The sequence below is a fragment of the Sturnira hondurensis genome, unplaced genomic scaffold, assembly GCF_014824575.4.
Source record: "Sturnira hondurensis isolate 20B ecotype Veracruz unplaced genomic scaffold, ASM1482457v3 Scaffold0022908, whole genome shotgun sequence".
Classification (NCBI taxonomy): Eukaryota; Metazoa; Chordata; class Mammalia; order Chiroptera; family Phyllostomidae; genus Sturnira; species Sturnira hondurensis.
In genome coordinates, this window is record NW_028095539.1 from 4,946,183 (window position 1) to 4,961,405 (window position 15,223).

At 60.2% G+C, this 15,223-nt stretch overlaps 2 protein-coding genes across 4 annotated transcripts in view; one reads left to right on the plus strand and one right to left on the minus strand.

The window, feature by feature from the left end:
- CRAT (carnitine O-acetyltransferase) lies at window positions 1-13,108 on the minus strand. 2 transcript variants are annotated; one of them, XM_037036419.1, is made up of 15 exons: window positions 12,484-13,108; window positions 10,701-10,839; window positions 9,749-10,012; window positions 7,522-7,640; window positions 6,358-6,411; window positions 5,625-5,790; window positions 5,123-5,297; window positions 4,465-4,643; window positions 3,901-4,001; window positions 3,410-3,529; window positions 3,130-3,252; window positions 2,877-3,012; window positions 2,453-2,515; window positions 1,567-1,704; window positions 1-885 (listed from the first exon to the last, which is right to left on the minus strand). In XM_037036419.1, exons 2-15 carry the CDS (start codon window positions 10,725-10,727, stop codon window positions 670-672), a joined length of 1,881 nt encoding a protein of 626 aa, XP_036892314.1. In that variant the 5' UTR covers window positions 10,728-10,839; window positions 12,484-13,108; the 3' UTR covers window positions 1-669. The 2 variants fall into 2 exon arrangements, with proteins under 2 accessions (XP_036892314.1, XP_036892313.1); XM_037036418.1 differs by lacking the exon at window positions 10,701-10,839.
- Window positions 11,780-15,223, plus strand: part of PTPA (protein phosphatase 2 phosphatase activator) — a 27,258-nt gene continuing 23,814 nt past the window's right edge. The window contains exon 1 of one of the 2 annotated variants that reach the window (XM_037036421.1): window positions 11,780-11,972. In XM_037036421.1, coding sequence (XP_036892316.1) covers window positions 11,864-11,972 — 109 coding nt within the window. In that variant the 5' untranslated portion in view covers window positions 11,780-11,863. Of the gene's footprint in view, window positions 11,973-13,187; window positions 13,483-15,223 lie in introns of those variants that run through there. The other variant, XM_037036422.1, reaches the window with a different exon arrangement.

The window sequence follows — 15,223 nt, forward strand, 5'->3', positions numbered from 1 at the left end:
TTTACCAACAAATTTTCCCTTTATTAATAGGCGTGTTACTCGAGTGTTACTACAATACAACCAGGAACGTGGTTCAGGAATCCAACCGAGTGGGAGCAAACAAGGCAGGGTTCTCGAGCCACATTCTTCAAAGGAGCGTGGCAGTCCTGTGGGAGATGGCCTCTTGGTGCAGGGTGGCTGACGGGCGGTCCCCAGGACACCTCACACCCTGGCCTCTCAGCCTTAGGGTTGCCCGGAGTCCTCCCACTCGAGACAGTCCTGTCTTTAGGTCCTCAGGAATTTGAGGGTCAGTGTACGGATCTGACCAGGCTGTGCAGATGGTGGGGACTGGCCAGAGGTGAACTGCGGAGAAAATGACTCCCCATCCCCCACCCTGGTCGGGGGTGGACTCAGCTGCTTCCTTTCCCCAGAGGAAGGCCTCTGTGGGGGACACATGGGGCACCTGGGCCTACGTCCTACTCAGTCTCTGAACACAGCCCAGGACGAGGCCCCAGCAGGTGCTGGGGATGGCCCATGGAAGGCACTTGGCTTGGGCTTGCGGGCCCCACTGAGCGTGTGGTGCTGGCCCTGGCTCAGCCAGATCTGCAGGGCCCAGGGGGACAGGGAACAAAGAGTGGAGCCCTGGTGGGTGACCCGGCTGTGGCACTGGCAGGCCCAAGCACGGGAGGCTCAGAGCTTGGACCTGGGGTGGCCCTGCAGCAGAGCACGCATGTCCAGGAGCGCCTTCTCCAGGTAGTGCACCAGGCGAGCGGCGTTGGTCTCGGCACAGCTGTTGTAGGCCGACACTGAGTAGTTGATGTGGGACTCCAAGGGGTTGTAGCAAACGCCGTAGCCGTCTGGGACCACAGGCCCAAAGAACATGGCGCTATCTGTCTTGGAGGGGACCTGGGAAAGGCAGACTCAGGCTGTCGCCCCTACCCCATGGGTTTCCTCCAGCCCCTGGGTGGCACCAGCCCGCCTTCCCACATCTCTGCCCTGCTGTGTTCTGCCTGGGATGCTGTCCCCTCCTCTCTATCAGACAGGTGACTCTCCAGCCCTCCAGGGCACAGTTCTGGTGTCACTCTTCCACAGAGCCTCACTGACATTCCTGGGGGCTTTAACTGCTCCCTCCTTGGGGCTCTGATGCCCCCTAGCACTTCCGGGGGGCGTTACTAGCTCAGCCCCTGTGCTTTCAGCCTGCACCGAGACCCCGGAGCAGGGACGCTGCTGTCCCTGCTGTGTCCCAGTACCCAGCACAGGCTGGCACGGACCAGGTGTCCCTTCGTGTCTGACCGGGAGTACGTGAAGCCGATTCTCCCCTGGGGGCCCCCGACTCCCCTGAGCTGTGGGGAAGCCCCCGACCCGTCTCCTCTGCCAGAACTCAGCCGCTTGGCAGTGGCCTGTAGTGGCTTGTATGGGCCACACCGCCACCGAGGTCTGACAGTGGTGTAGGCCTTGGCTCTATCCAGCGCAGCCTCTGTCCCACTCCAGCTCCAGGGTTCTGCTCCGTGCTACCCCAGGGCACCCGGGACGGGACAGGGGCCCAGAGGGCGGGGGCCCCCAGCTGGCTCTGGGGCGGTGGCCCACCTGGCTGGTGGAAAGGTTGAAGTGCATGGCAATGGCGTAGGAGGTGTCCATGAAGATGTCGGGCATGCTCACCAGGTCCTCAATGGCCTGCAGCTTCAGGCCCAGCAGGTGCCGGTCGAAGGCTTCCCCGCGGATGGCCTACAGGAGAGAGCACGGTCAGGGGCAGGGGCAGGGGCCGAGGGACCGCAGGGTGCTGCCGCCACCCTCCTCAGAAGCATGTGGCGGCAACACATCTTCCCTCGCGGGCCCCTCAGACCAATGAGACCAGAGCAGCCAGGCAGGAGAGCCCTCATGTCACAGATAGGGAAACTGAGGCCTAGGGCCTGCCCAAAGAGGCAGGACAGCGTAGGATTTAAGAGCTGGGTGGCCTAGCCCCACCCAGGCTGTGGGACCTTGGCAGGTCACTTACATCTTGGAACCTCAGTGTCTTCATTTGTAAAATGGTGACAGTCACTGAACGCCCCCGGTGGGGGATCTAAATAGCTATCTGCATGTAACACGGGGGGAGCGCAGCCCATAGGCTCTCAGAGCCAGAGCCAGGATGGGGACCCAGATCTCCACACCACTGACTGGCACCCGAGCTGTCAGGTGGCAGGAACCCGGCTGCCTGCCTGCCGCGCATCCTCGGTGCTCCAGGGGCTCCAGGGCACTGGGGGGAGCCTGGCAAGAGACCAAAGGCTCCCCTGAGACCTGGGGCCACAGCAGTCACTGGGCTTGGCCTCAGTTTCTCCAACATGGGGGTGCTTAGCCTTGCTCCAGGTACCCCAAGGCTCGGGGGAGGGGTTGTTCAAGCTAAGGGTGAGCAGCTATTTGCTGTAGCGATGGGCAGGCAGATGGACAGAGATGCCAAGGGCCAAGCACACAGGGACAGAAAGGCCTCGCTCACCCGGTCAGTGTAGGCTCGGTGGGCCTGCACGGCACTCTTCAGCAGGTCTACCTTCTGGTGCTCCTGCCGATGGGGGTGAGGGAAGAGGGGCTGAAGCGCTGTGTCTTCTCTACCCTTGCCGTCTGCCTCAGCGCCCACCCCCACCCAGCGCTACGTTCTGAGAGGAGGAAGTGGGACTACCATCACTCTAGGGCAGACGCTTACTGGTGCTGAGTGAATGAACGAATGAGTGAATGAATAGTCCCCTTTTCTCTTGGCCTGCCAGGAAGCTCAGAACTAAATTCCTGGCTGCATCTTCTATTATATTCCTTTGCCCACCACAGGGCTGGAATACAGTAGGCACTCTGTCAGTGTGTACTGACGGAGTGAACAGGACGGGCGATGGCTCAAGCCCAGCTCACCCACTCTCACCCCGAACCCTCACCGTCACGTTGGCGTCATCCATGGCTTTGACAAAGGCCAGCGAGTCCATGGAGGCTGAGCGGATGGTGTCAGTACGGCCCAGGTGAAACATGCGCAGTGAGGCGCTTTCGTATGTGGCACAGGCCTGCCCATATATCCTGGGGGGGGGCGGGGCATGGGGCTGAGCACAGGCCTGGCAGGCCATCCCCACCTCTGTGCATCCTCCAGGTCTCACCCCCCCCCCCCAGGACTGGGCAGGGCAGGGCAGTGCACACCTGTAGTAGGCTAGCTGCAGCGCCATCTGGATGAAGGCGTCGGGGCTCAGCTTCTCTGACTTGGGGAAGTCTTTCCCAAAGTGGTGGAATACTGTCGCAATCATGTCCAGGTCCTGGATCATGCTGGGGGGCGGGGAGGTGGCGGGTGAGGAGCAGGTGCCTGGCGGGCCTGCCACCTCCAGGGAGGGCGGTCTCAGAACCAGCTGAGCACGAGGGCAGACCTGGCACAGAAGCTGGCTGGACTCTAGGGCCGGGTTCCCCGCCAGTGTCGGGCACTCACATGCTAAGGTTCTGCTTGGCCTTCTCGATGTCACTCTTGACTTCAGGGGTGATGTTGAACCGCAGCTTCCTGGGCATGGGCAGGGGCACCATGGGAGACCGCACGAGCTCAGGCTTCTTCCTAAACAGATATGCGGGCTCAGGCTCACATCAGTGCCGGGGGAGCCTGGGTCCATCCCTGGGATGAAGGCGCGGAGGCTGGGTCCCCGAAGCTGGAGGGGGCCAGCCCAGGGGGACTCTTGGGTTTATTCTTCTGAAACTACCTCCGGCTTTCAAAAAGCCAAACGGAGGAGGCCTCGTGTGGGGATGGGACTTGTCCAAGGTCATGTGGCTGGGAAGTGGTAGAGACAGAATTCAAACCCTGGTTTGTCTGGCTCAAAAACCCATGCCCCCTTCAGGCCCAGGCATAGTGAAAACGCCATTCCCTCACAGGCTAGGCTATCCCGTCTCCAAGAAGTGGGGAAGTGGGTGGAGGGTGGGGGCCACACTCACGTGTACTCAATGACATGGTCCACGAGGGAGACAATGGGGGGGCCCTCAGCGGCTGCGTGCTCATAAATGAGCCCGAAGGAGCCATCTTCTGCCACGATGAACTGTGGAGGGGCGTGGGGAAGGGTCAGCCCCGGCTCCCAAGAGTGGCTCCCACAGGAAAGGCCTCTCTCAAGCCCCCTCAGGGCTTAGCTCCTTTATTACAGTTGTCAACAACCCCTCACCGGGGCCTTGGGCCTGTGTGGGCCACGCCAAGCACGCCCCGTGCTGGCATTCCTCACCGCGTCCCTGCAGCTCTCCTACCGGGCAGTCCCCCGCAACCTCTACTTTCCACGCCCCGGGCTCCCTCTGATGTGCTGAAGGGCTGCGTTGGGGGTGACCACGGTTTCTGGGCCCTAGGATAGACAGGCTGACTGCCTGGTAATTACAGCGCGTCGGCCTGCTGGCTTCCACCTGCTTTACAAGCTGGGGTACCAGAGGTGATGCAAGGACAGGAAGTCCTGAGGCTGCAGGGGCCAAGTGTGGGTGTGTACGGGGGTGCAGCCCAAGCCCCGGCCAGGCCCCCACCTGCAGCGTCTTGTCGAACCAGCGGTTGCCGCTGTTGAGCTCGCTGCCGCCCCCGTGCAGCATCTGCCCAGCCACCTGGCTGCGGTGCTTGTCTTCCGAGACCCGTGGCATGACTCTGTCCAGGCACACGGTGAAGATGCTCTTCTGGATGGAGCGCACCGAGTCCCGGTTCACCTTGTCTGTGGGTGACACGGCAGGGAGGGGCCCAAAATGGGATATCAGGCCTGTGGTGCCCTGGGAGGCCTCCAGAACATTCACCGAGTGGTGGGACGGACTTTAGGGCTTTACACTCAACAGGGCCCTGCAGCCCCACAGCACCCCGTGAGGCACCCCCAACACCTGGCCTTCTTGGCCCACTTGAGAAATGAGGGCGTGGAAGCCCAGGGTCTCATGGAGAGCTGGGGTGGCAGTCAGGGGCCCCATGCAGGAGTCTGGCTTGGGAACAGTGCCCCTGGCTGACCCGGGGGCCATGGTGGGCTCCGAGGCCAGAAGATTCAGACTCTCACCCCACTTGCTACTTAACGGAGGGAAACAAATTCCACTCAACCAGGTTTTCCAAACCTGCTCCAAATTGGAGGGTTCAGAGGGAACCTGGGGCCTGGTGTGGGTAGAGGCCGGGCTGGGGGCCTCCCCTGCCCTCCCCACCCTCTGGAGGCACCTTTGATGAGGGTGTTGTATGCCTTGGCCCAGGAATTGCGGTGGTTGGAGGTGAGGATGCCTATGGGCTCTTTGTTGGTTTGCAGCGACGAGTTCCAGATCTTCTCCAGCTGCACGAAGAGCTGGTCCGAGGTGAGGGGGGTCCCATCGCTGTGGTACACATCCAACTCAAAGAACTGCCCGGGGCAGGCGGGTGGTGGTGAGAACCTCAGTCTGGCCACAGTCTCGTCCCACCCCAGCCTCCTCCTGGCCCTGGCAGCCCAGATGTCACAGCAAGGCGACAGGGTCAGGCCAGGGGTGAGAGACAGGAGAGGGTGTCCCTGCATTGCTTTCCCCAGGCTGGGCAGGCCCATAGCCCCTCTTGGTCTCCCTGAGGCCAGGGCCAAGCCAGTCACCCGGCAGAGACGCTAGGGCACACCAGTTCCTGGGGACACACGGGTGCATGTGTCAGGGAGGCGGACTTCTGGCTGTGCCCACTCTTCCCCGCGTGTGCGGGGCCCCACCTGGTAGTTGTGCACCACGGTGATGTGCATGGGTGGCTTCTTGGTCCTGCTGAAGTTGAGGACCGAGTCCTGCTTGGGGCCCGGCACCCGGCAGGATGACAGGATCTGATAGTACTGGTTCATGCACAGCGGCTTCCCCCCCAGGTACTCCACGGGCAGGGTCTCACTGTGGGGCAGGGGACAGTGAGGGGCCGCTGGGTAGGTGTGAGGGGAGAAGGGAAGAGGGAGCTGCTGGGCATGGCTGCGGGCCAGGCCCGGCCGAGTCAGGTCTCACACAAACAGTGTCTGTCGCCCCTTGTGTCCCTGCTTCCCCCTAGCTTCCCCCCACCTGAGCAGGGCCCTGACAGAGCGGGGTGACAGTCAGGAGGCCTGCTGTGAGTCACCCTGGAAACTCTCTTCCCCTCTCTGGGCTTCAGTTTGCCGGGGGGGGGGGAGCGGGGGGGGGCAGGGAGGGGAGATGAAGCGGCCACTCACTCTCTTTGGCTGGGACGCCAATTCCAGAGGCCCCTTGGGATGGAGTCACTAGAAGGAAGTCCCAGCAGCGGGAGCAGAGGACGGAGGCGTCCCAGTCCCCAGGCTCTACCTCCCCAACCCCAACATAGGCCGGGCCAACAGGAAGTGAAAGTACCCAAGCTCTGGGCCAGCCCAGCACCCAGGGCTTGGGGTTGGGCTAGGCCAGGCTGGAGAGGCTGTGTTAATTAGACAGGCAGGGTAGAGGCAGCCAAATGCTCACTTGTCAACCATGGCCTTGAAATCCAACACGCCCTCGATGACTTTGGCAGCAAACCTGGAGGGACCAATGAGAGATCAGAAGCTGTGTGGGCACCCTGAGGATGGGCACTGGGCCAGGGACACGTGCAGGGTGAGGGGGTGACCCACTGCTTCACTCCTCACACACACTGCTGGCAGCTCGCCCTTCTGAGCCTGCTTTCTCAAAACCCCCACAGGGAGACTCGGAGGGCTCAGGGAGAAGCTGCTGGCCGGGTGCCCAGCACGAGTTCGGTGTGAAGGCGTGGCAGCTCGGCCCTGCTGGATTATGGGTCAGTGCGGTTGACCCCACCCACAGAGGGCCCCCACCCCTGCACCGTGGTCTGGAGTCTGGAAGGATGGTGCCCTTCTCTCTGGCATCAGTCACAGAGGGACCCAGAACACCAGGGGAGGGCCTTGTGAATGGGAGGGCAGTAGCTTGAGGTGTCCCCTACACTAGGTCCCTAGCCATTTCTGGGCCTCTGTCTCCCCCAGGCCATCTCTCAACCTGGCCTTCCTCCCTTGACTGTCTGGGCTATACCAACTAGGTCCGACACCCGGGCTGTCCCTGGGCCCCAACATGGGGGCCACGAGCTGGAGTTCCTGGGTCTGAACCCCCAACACCTTCCTCAGGGCACCCTGGTGCCTTTAAGAGCAGCAGGTGGTGACCGTGGGTGGCTGGTGCTTGGGCAGGAGATCCCTGTCTCTGGTATTTTTATCCCTGGTAGGACTGGAACAGAGGCCAGGGCAAGTGACATGGCTGAAAGTGGAAAAGGGGACTGTGTATAAAGGTCACCCCTGGGACCAGAGAAGAAAGGGAAGGATGGGTGAAGTGCCAGGACTGGCGTGGGGGGCAAGCTTGGGTCTAGGTGGAGGCAGGGCCCAGTCCGCAGTGTGCTGGTGAACAGGTATGAAGCTTTGGAGCCAGGAAGACGTGCTCCCTGCCCCAGCTCAGCCAATACTGAAAGGTGATCTTGGGCAGGCCTCCTCACTGCTCTGAGCCTCAGTTTCCCCATCTGTAAAATAGGGATGATGCTCCCTGCTTCATATTTGGGGGGATGAAAGATAATGAGCAGGGCTGGGCCCCTCCAACCTCCAGTCCGACTGGAGGAAGTGGACCCTAGGGGCCCGCCCAGCCTCAGCCACTCACCGGAGCTGTCCTTGCAGATCCACAAAGTCCTGCCTGGGCAGCATGAGGCCAGGGCTGGAGTGGATGACCAGGGGCTGGCGGTACTGGAGGTAGGCCGTCTTGAGCCACCATTCGGACAGCTGGGGAAAGAGCTAGAGCCTGTCAGGGGGTGGGTGGGGATCTGGTGGTCCCCCCCACAGGGCCAGGGGACCCTCTGCCCCCTCTGCAGAGCACAGATTCTGAAAGCAAATGCTCAGACCCAGCACCCCCTCCCTCTAAACCCGCCCACAATGCCCCACCATCTTCCCAGAGCTGGGGCCAGTCAGCAGGGAACCGGCCGGCATTGGCAGCATCAGATGCCACGGCCAGCACTGGCAGGGAACCCGGGGCGAGAACGGGCAGAAACGGGAATTGCGTTTCTCCGCCTTACAGATTTTGGTCGGTGCTGTGTATTACTTTTAGAAATAAAAAGGTCTGCCTGATAGAAAGGAAAAGTAGAGGAAGAGATAGAAAAAGAAACTCCTATGAGGGAGTGTTTGCTTGTTCCAGCTGAGCCTTCTCCAGGAAGGCAGGACCCAGGGCTCCGTGCAGAACTGGGGGACCCTGGTCCCCCGTGGCCTGGTTTGCTGGTGTCAGACTGGGGAGTGGACACTCACTGGGGCCTCAAGGTCAAGGTGATCTAGGGGAAGCTTGCTGAGGATAAGTCATCATGCTGGTGACAAGATGTGGGCTAGACCCACTAGGTGAGTGTTGTCTCTCTGGGGACCTACCGTGGACATGTTAAGAGGCTCCTAGGTGACTGTCACCCTGGAGCCTTATGTGCCTGGCTGCAGCACTGCCTGCCCTGCACCCCTTCCGAGCACATGCCCAGTACGCCTCTTTCTGTAGGTCCTTTAATCCCAGAGACCCGGGCCCCTGCTGCGCTTCCTCATCGCCCTCAAAGAGGGGTGGGCTGTGCCTCCTCACCACACCAATCCCCCTGGGAGACTGCTGGCCTGGGGCACAGGCCATTAACCTTGGGCCCTTGGCAAGGGGCGTGGGGTGGTGGTTTGCCCACATTGAACATCATGCCCGTGGGTGCCTCGCTGTCTGCTGACCTACAGCCTGGGCGAAGGGGCTGCAGGCTAAACAGTCAGAAAGCTGCCAGACCCCGCTCCTGATTCCGGAGTCCAAGGCCCTGAGCCGCCCATGCTCAGCGCAGCCACCCACCTGCTGATGGCTCCCGCTCCTCTGTGCCTGCCCCAACCTTCCAGCTGCCCCCTTGGAGCACCTCCTACCTCACGAGGCCAGACCTGGCTTTGGTTCCCTCTTAACCTGCTTCTCCCTAGGCCATCCTCTTCTCTGTAAGTCCCCTGCACAGTGGCTTTAGGTCAGGACTGTCCCCCTCTCAGTACCCCCATCAGCAGGTACCACTGGCCCCCAAACGTTTTCTGGACTGAATGACTTCCCCGCTCCCTGCCAGCGTTTCCCTCGAGGCAAAAGTACCAGCTTTCCCGACCACCTCCTGCCTCCGCTCTTGCATCCCCTGCAGGGGCCAGAGGGGTCACTGTAAACTTCATGTTGAGTTACGAAACACAAACAGAAACGTACACGGAGCATCAGTGTAGATACCTTGCACCAGGTGAATGAACGCACTGGTGTGGCAGGCTGACACACAGAGCCGGAGCGACTCGTCACTGAACCTCAATGCCCTGCCTGAAGCCAGCCTGTGGCCCCTGCCTGCTGAACTCAAGCCCAAGTTCCTTCTCCTTGCACCGCCCCCCTGCACTCCACTCCCACCTGTCTGTTCCCGAACTCACCAGGCTGTTGCCTCCTGGTGTTGTCCCCCCGTGTCAGTTGCAGATTCAAAGCTACCTCCTGCCTGCCTTCCCTGACCCTTCAGCATAAAGACGCTGTGACTCTCCACTCCTCTTTCTCATTGCTCTTTTTTACTTCTGTGGAACTTCACTGCCTGAAATGGCCTCAACCCCTCACTGTGTCCTGTTTAATCACTTCTCTCCCTGCCCTACTGAGTGTCAGCTGTGTCTTTCTCGTTCTCCCAGCACTGCCGAATGCCAGGTCCAGAGTAGCACTCACAAAACCACATGAATGAATGCACCAGAGCAGCGGGTGTTGGAAGATTCTGTTTGCAGCAGGGACAGACCACACTGCGGGACACTCACAATGACCCACAGCCTCCGGGAGGGCCCCTGTTCCCCTCCCCCTCCATGGGAACTGGGGGGTCGGTGTACCCCCAGTTCTAGCTCACCCAGTTCTCCGTCTTTGTGGCCCTGCGCTCCAGCCCCTTCTGCAGGCGCTCTCCTACACCCCCTGCAGCCCGAAACTCTTCCACCAGCTGCTTGGTGTGGGTCCACTCTTCTTCGCTCACGATGGGCTGCAGTGCCTTCAGGTAGTGGTCCAGGGACTGCTGGAGCGGGGGCACTGGCAGCCGAGGCAGGGCATCCTGGTGTGCCTTGAAGCGGCTGGCAGCCTTCGTCAAGGAAGAAGGCTTGAGGAAGCCCAAGGGCTTCACCTGCAGGTAGAACATTCTGTTCATTCTTTCACTGGCTCTGGGAGGCCCTGGCAATCCCAAGCTGCAGTCCTGGGCCCTTAAATGTCCCTCTCTGGGGTCAGAGATGGCCTCTGGGGTGGTGCCAAGCCTGGCTTCCCAGCCCTCAAGCTATAGGTGTCTCCTCCTCTCCGGGGCCCGATGATGCAGGTAGGGCTGGGGGAGGGACGGGTGTGGCCACAGATCTTGGCAGAGCTCTCGGGTGAACCAAGTCAGGATGAAGGGCACCTGGTGGGGGTTCCCAAGTGGAGAGGGACCTCTCACCTATCTCAATGCACAGGGCCCCACCTTTCTCCCCCTGGGCCTATGAACCAGCCAGCAGTGAGGTAACTGCCCCCTCCCAGAGGTCCCCACCTCCTTTTCTCCCACCCTTGCCAGGCTGAGAAACAGGAGGGAAGAAGAGAAAATGAGAGCGAGCCAGATGATTACAACACCTTTGGGTGAGGATGAAGCCATAGGACTTTTTCCTGCCCGCAGGATGGCAATAGGGGTGGCACGGGGGCAGCGCTGAGGCAGGAAAGAGCTGAGTGGCCTGGCAAGGAGGGTGAGAGGGGGCAGGGAGACTCTGAAGGCGGCCAGAAGGAGAGACAAAAGAGAGTTCGAGGCTACTGGCAGCAATAGGCAGGCAAGTGGCAGAGGCCCCATTCCATACCTTCTCCTCCTGCTGCCCGTCCTCCATGGCAAGACTGAGGTTCTGAGCCCTGTCTGTCTGCCTTGGGCTGGATCTCTAAGCCTAACTGTGCTATCAAGTGCGCGAGTAGAACCTAGCAAGAGGCAGCCACTTGCCTCGGCTGGAAAGAGAAGACAAGAGCCAAGATTCAGGGGGGAGGCAGAGGGGGCAGTGGTGATGGCTATGGTGGCCATAGTGGCATCTGAGGTGGTGGCTGGGGCAGGAGAAGCTGCTCCACCTGCCCTGGCTTCCAGAAGTGGGGGAATGGGGAGCAGGTGAGAGGGCTGGAGTATGTGGGCCCTGGAGTAGGAGGAAGCCTGGAAAACGTTCTCCTCTCTTCTCCAGATGGGCCCACAGCCAGGGAGGGAGGCCAAGAGACACTAAAAAAATCCACCTGTTAGAATCTGCACAGGTCTGTTTAATGGAGAAAAACTTGGCTGGAGGGCAGAGACTGCCGAACTGCCAAGCTCACCACAACCCTGCGATCAGTCTTGAAAAGTGGGGATGGTACAAGGGGCAGACACTGGGAGAGAACATAAATGGACAGTGACCACCAAGAGCCCTGTCCATCCTCCGTTTCCCTCCAGAGCTCTTGGGAACTCTTCTAGGCCACCCTTCCACAGAGGCCTGGTCCTCTTGAGTTGTGGCTCATTCAGTTGGGAGCCAAGAAGGAAGAACTTTGGCATTAAAAAAAAAAACAAGCAATGCTGGCTTTGAGATTGGGCTAGATTTGAGTCATCACATCTAGGAGATTCTGGTCAAGTCGATCCTTGCCTCAGTTTCCCCAGCAGTGAAGCGATCAGGCCAGGCTACCCAGCAGGTCCTGGAAGATGACTTAGAGACTGTTTGTGGGATGGAGACGCACCTCAGGTGGCAGCAACAAGAGTGAGGTGGAGCCTTAGGACTTGAGAAGACTGGGAAGAGCCTGTCCACTACAAGCCCAAGGGCAGGAGCCCCCTGTTCTCTGTGCCTGATACGTCTGTTTGAAATTCTTCTTGGCACAGACAGAGGGAGATACAAACAAAGAAAAGGAGTAGAGAGTAAAGGAATCCAAATCAGGGTACCAGCACCTCTTGCTCCAGGCTGCCCTCTGGGGAGGACTGCAGGGGCGTGTGTGTGTGTGTGTGTGTGTGTGTGTGTGTGTTATGGACAGGTTGGGGGAGGGCCTGGTGGAGTGGGAAGCCCTGGGACTGCCACCTGTCACCTCCTGCCAGTTCTCAGGCCTTTCTGGACAGCCCAACTTGATGCCTCCATGTGATTTTCTCTGGCTACACTTAATTCCCCAGGGACCATTTGATAAGTTCAAGGAGGCTGACCAACTGGATGGGGTTGGGGAAGTGGCTCTGGCTGGGGCAAAAACCGCTCAGGCTGAGTGTGCTTTCCGGGTGTGTGAGTCAGAGACTAACTGAGAGAGACACTCCATGTCAGCCTGCTCCCTGACTCCGAGTCTAAGGGTCGGGTGCTGCCTGAGTCGGGGTGCCACTATTCCCGGTCCTTGAAATTTAGCGCTACAGGTTCGAACCAGCCTCTGACCTTGAACCCCAGTCTGTTCCTCTGCCAAACCGGGGAAGCCCACCTGCCAACCCCACCCCAGCAGCTTCAGTCCAGGCTGTACAGAGGCCTCCAGGACGTGTAGCCTCACAGCCTCTTAGCCTGTTTATCCGTTCGGGCGCAGCTCTGTGTCTGGCCCCGCTTGCAGTCCGCGGCCCGCCGGCTCGCCCGCCTGGTTTAGGGACCGCCAGGTCGGGTTCCCGGCCGCACCTACCACGGTCCTGACCGCGAATGCCAACATCTCTTCGATCTGCCTGCGGACAGGCGGTCCGTTCCGCACTCCGTGCTGGGCAAAGTCCGCGCCGCTGTCGCCACCGTTGGTGGATCCCCGCTAGAGCCACCTAGCCAAGGTCGCCGAGTCACCGCCGCCAATGGGTACAAGCGGCCCCGCGCCCACCCACCGGGCCGGGCGGGTGGCGCGCTGGTGGCCCGGGGAGGAGGACTCTGGGCGCGGTCACGAGCCAGTTGCGAGCCCCAAGGAGCTAGTCGCGAGCGCGGGGCGGAGTCACGGCGCGGGGCGGGGGCGCAGTTGGCGGTCGGTGGCCGCCGAGAGTTGATGGGACCTGGGAACAGGGGCCAGGCGCCAGGCGCGCGGGCCGCCGTCCGGCTGGTTCTCTCCCACCTCCAAGTGCCGTCCACGGGTTTGGAGGCACTGGCGTGCACTCCTCAGTCCGTTTGGGGTTCTGGAGCACTACTCGCAGAGTGGTAGTAACACACAGCCACGTTGACAGGGGAATGTCTCCTACTGTCTCTCGGGACAGGGTCAAAGGCACGCACAAAGATGACAGGTGGGAACCACCCCGCAAAAGCATGGTTGCCGCAAAGGCCCCGGCCCGCCGCGCCGGCCGGTCCCCCGCCCGTGCCCGGCGGGCAGTTGTTAGCTCAGGTGCCGAGGGGACCGTTGGGGCGCATGCGCTCGGGCGCCCCTCACCAACATGGCCGCAGCCTCCCAGTGAGCGCTGCCGCCGCGAGTGGGCCGTTGCTGGGCATGCTCCCTGCGTGCCCCGCACAGACATGGCGGCTGTCTTCGCTGGGGTGACTTTAATTCTTGGTTTTCGGTTATAGCCGGCCAGTGCTCATTTCCTTCTAGAAAGCTCTGAGCGCGGGGAAAAGAGGGGTGGTTGTTGGAGTGAAAGGTGAAGGGGCCTGCAGGCGTCAGGACGCGCTCCTGGAGATAGGAAGATGGCTGAGGGCGAGCGACAGTCGCCGCCAGGTAGGGCGCGCCGGCCCGGTAGGGCCGGGGTAGGGGGAGCGGGGGCGGTGCCAGCAGTGGGGGCGGGGAGGGGAGGGTCGGGCGATGGAGGAACGCCACGGGCTGAGGGGTCCTGCGGGGAGGGCAGGAACCCGGGCCTGGTGGGTGGGGCGCAGCACCGGGACTTGGGAGCCCGGCCTGCCCGAGGGGTCGTGGGCAGCGCCCTGGCCAGACGGGGACGCCTGTCCCACGTCTGGGCTGCGCGTGCTGGAGTCAGCTCTTGATGCAGCGAGAAAGATGCCGAGGACGGGGGTCGCCTTCTTCTTCAGACCCTGCGTATGGGCTGGGGGGCGCTCTGCGGGGCTCGGCCTCTGCCCGCCCTCCGCCGCACCGCCGGCTTCGCGAGGCCGGCCTCTGCAGTTTCGGTGGTTGAGACTTAATTGGGAGAAACTGCCCTTGGTCGTCCAAACCCCTAATTTAAAAAGGCCGGTTGTGCAAGGAGATGAGAGAGCCTGGTTCTGGCATCACCCTTTGTAACTTTTATTTACACCGTAGCCTGTTTGTAGTTCGTCTCAACTACCCCGGGTGGAGGTGCCAGGTAAGGGATCTTAGACCTGTGACCTGGAGAACAGGGAGGCTGCTGACCCCCCCTTCCCGGCTTGGGTTACAGAACTTGAAAGATTATGTCAGGAGCAAATTAGGTTGGCAAAACACAGCCGGGGCTTTGAAAGCATTGGCGTGGGGGGCCACGATGGAAAATTGGGACAACTCTACTGGCATAAACAATAAAACCTTTTAAAAAAGAAAGAAAGAAAACATGAAAACATTGGCTCTTCCGTCTACCCTGTCTCACATTTGGTGATCCCTGGGCGGGCGAAACCAGGTGTTTATTTCATTAAATACAAAACTTCTAAGCGTGTTTCCTTAGTGGTTTGGTAATGACATCAGCAGATAGAAGGCCACCGGGATTCCCAGTGAGGTGTGTCTCTGACAGAGGGTGGGGAGCTCGGGGTCTCCGGGCAGAGAGCCTGGGCCCAGACAGGGAGGAGGGCTGGGAGGGTATCTATGGCCCAGCTTCCCTGAGTGGGTGGGTGGGTAGGTGAGTGGGTGCGTCCTTCTTTGAAGTCTGAAGTTAAGACGTTTTGGGACAAGTGAAGGGAACTACTCAGCTCACACAGGGTAGTGGCCTCGGATTTCGGAGTCATGCAGACCTGGCTCTGCCGGGCAAGAACCTTTGGGACCATGTTCTTTCCTTTCCTACCGTGTTATTTTCTTTCTTAAAATGGGGCTAACTGAGCCTTCATCAATGAGCTGTAGTGTGTGTTGGTGTGTTGCGAAGGTGACAGGGGCCACACCTGGGACACGGCAGCTCTGTCAGTTTGGAGAGCTGGTACAAGTTGAACACAATTTCATGAAATACATTATACTCTCTGTTTTTAAAAAAAGATTTTATTTAGCCCTGGCTGGTGTAGCTCAGTGGATTGAGCGCGGGCTTGCGAACCACAAGATTGAGGTTCAATTCCCAGTCAAGGTACATGCTTGGGTTGCAGGCCAGTTCCCAGTTCCTGGCAGGGGACACACGAGAGTCAACCATACATTGATATTTCTCTCTCTCTCTCTCTCCTTCCCTTTCCCTCTAAGATAAATAAATAATAATCTTAAAAAAAATAAAAAGATTTTATTTATATTTAGAGAGAGGGGAGGAAGGGAGAAAGAGAGGGAAACATCAATGTGTGGTTGCCTCTCTCATGCCTCCTACTGG

What these genes read in the sequence shown, in the direction of transcription:
- CRAT (XM_037036418.1), bottom strand. Translation starts at nt 12,510, where the DNA reads ATGTTGGCATTCGCGGTCAGGACCGTG. An exon ending in CATTCGCGGTCAGGACCGTG is followed by an intron (nt 10,013 to 12,483) that starts GTAGGTGCGGCC and finishes TTCTACCTGCAG; the next exon opens with GTGAAGCCCTTGGGCTTCCT. An exon ending in GATCTGCAAGGACAGCTCCG is followed by an intron (nt 6,412 to 7,521) that starts GTGAGTGGCTGA and finishes TGGTCCCTCCAG; the next exon opens with GTTTGCTGCCAAAGTCATCG.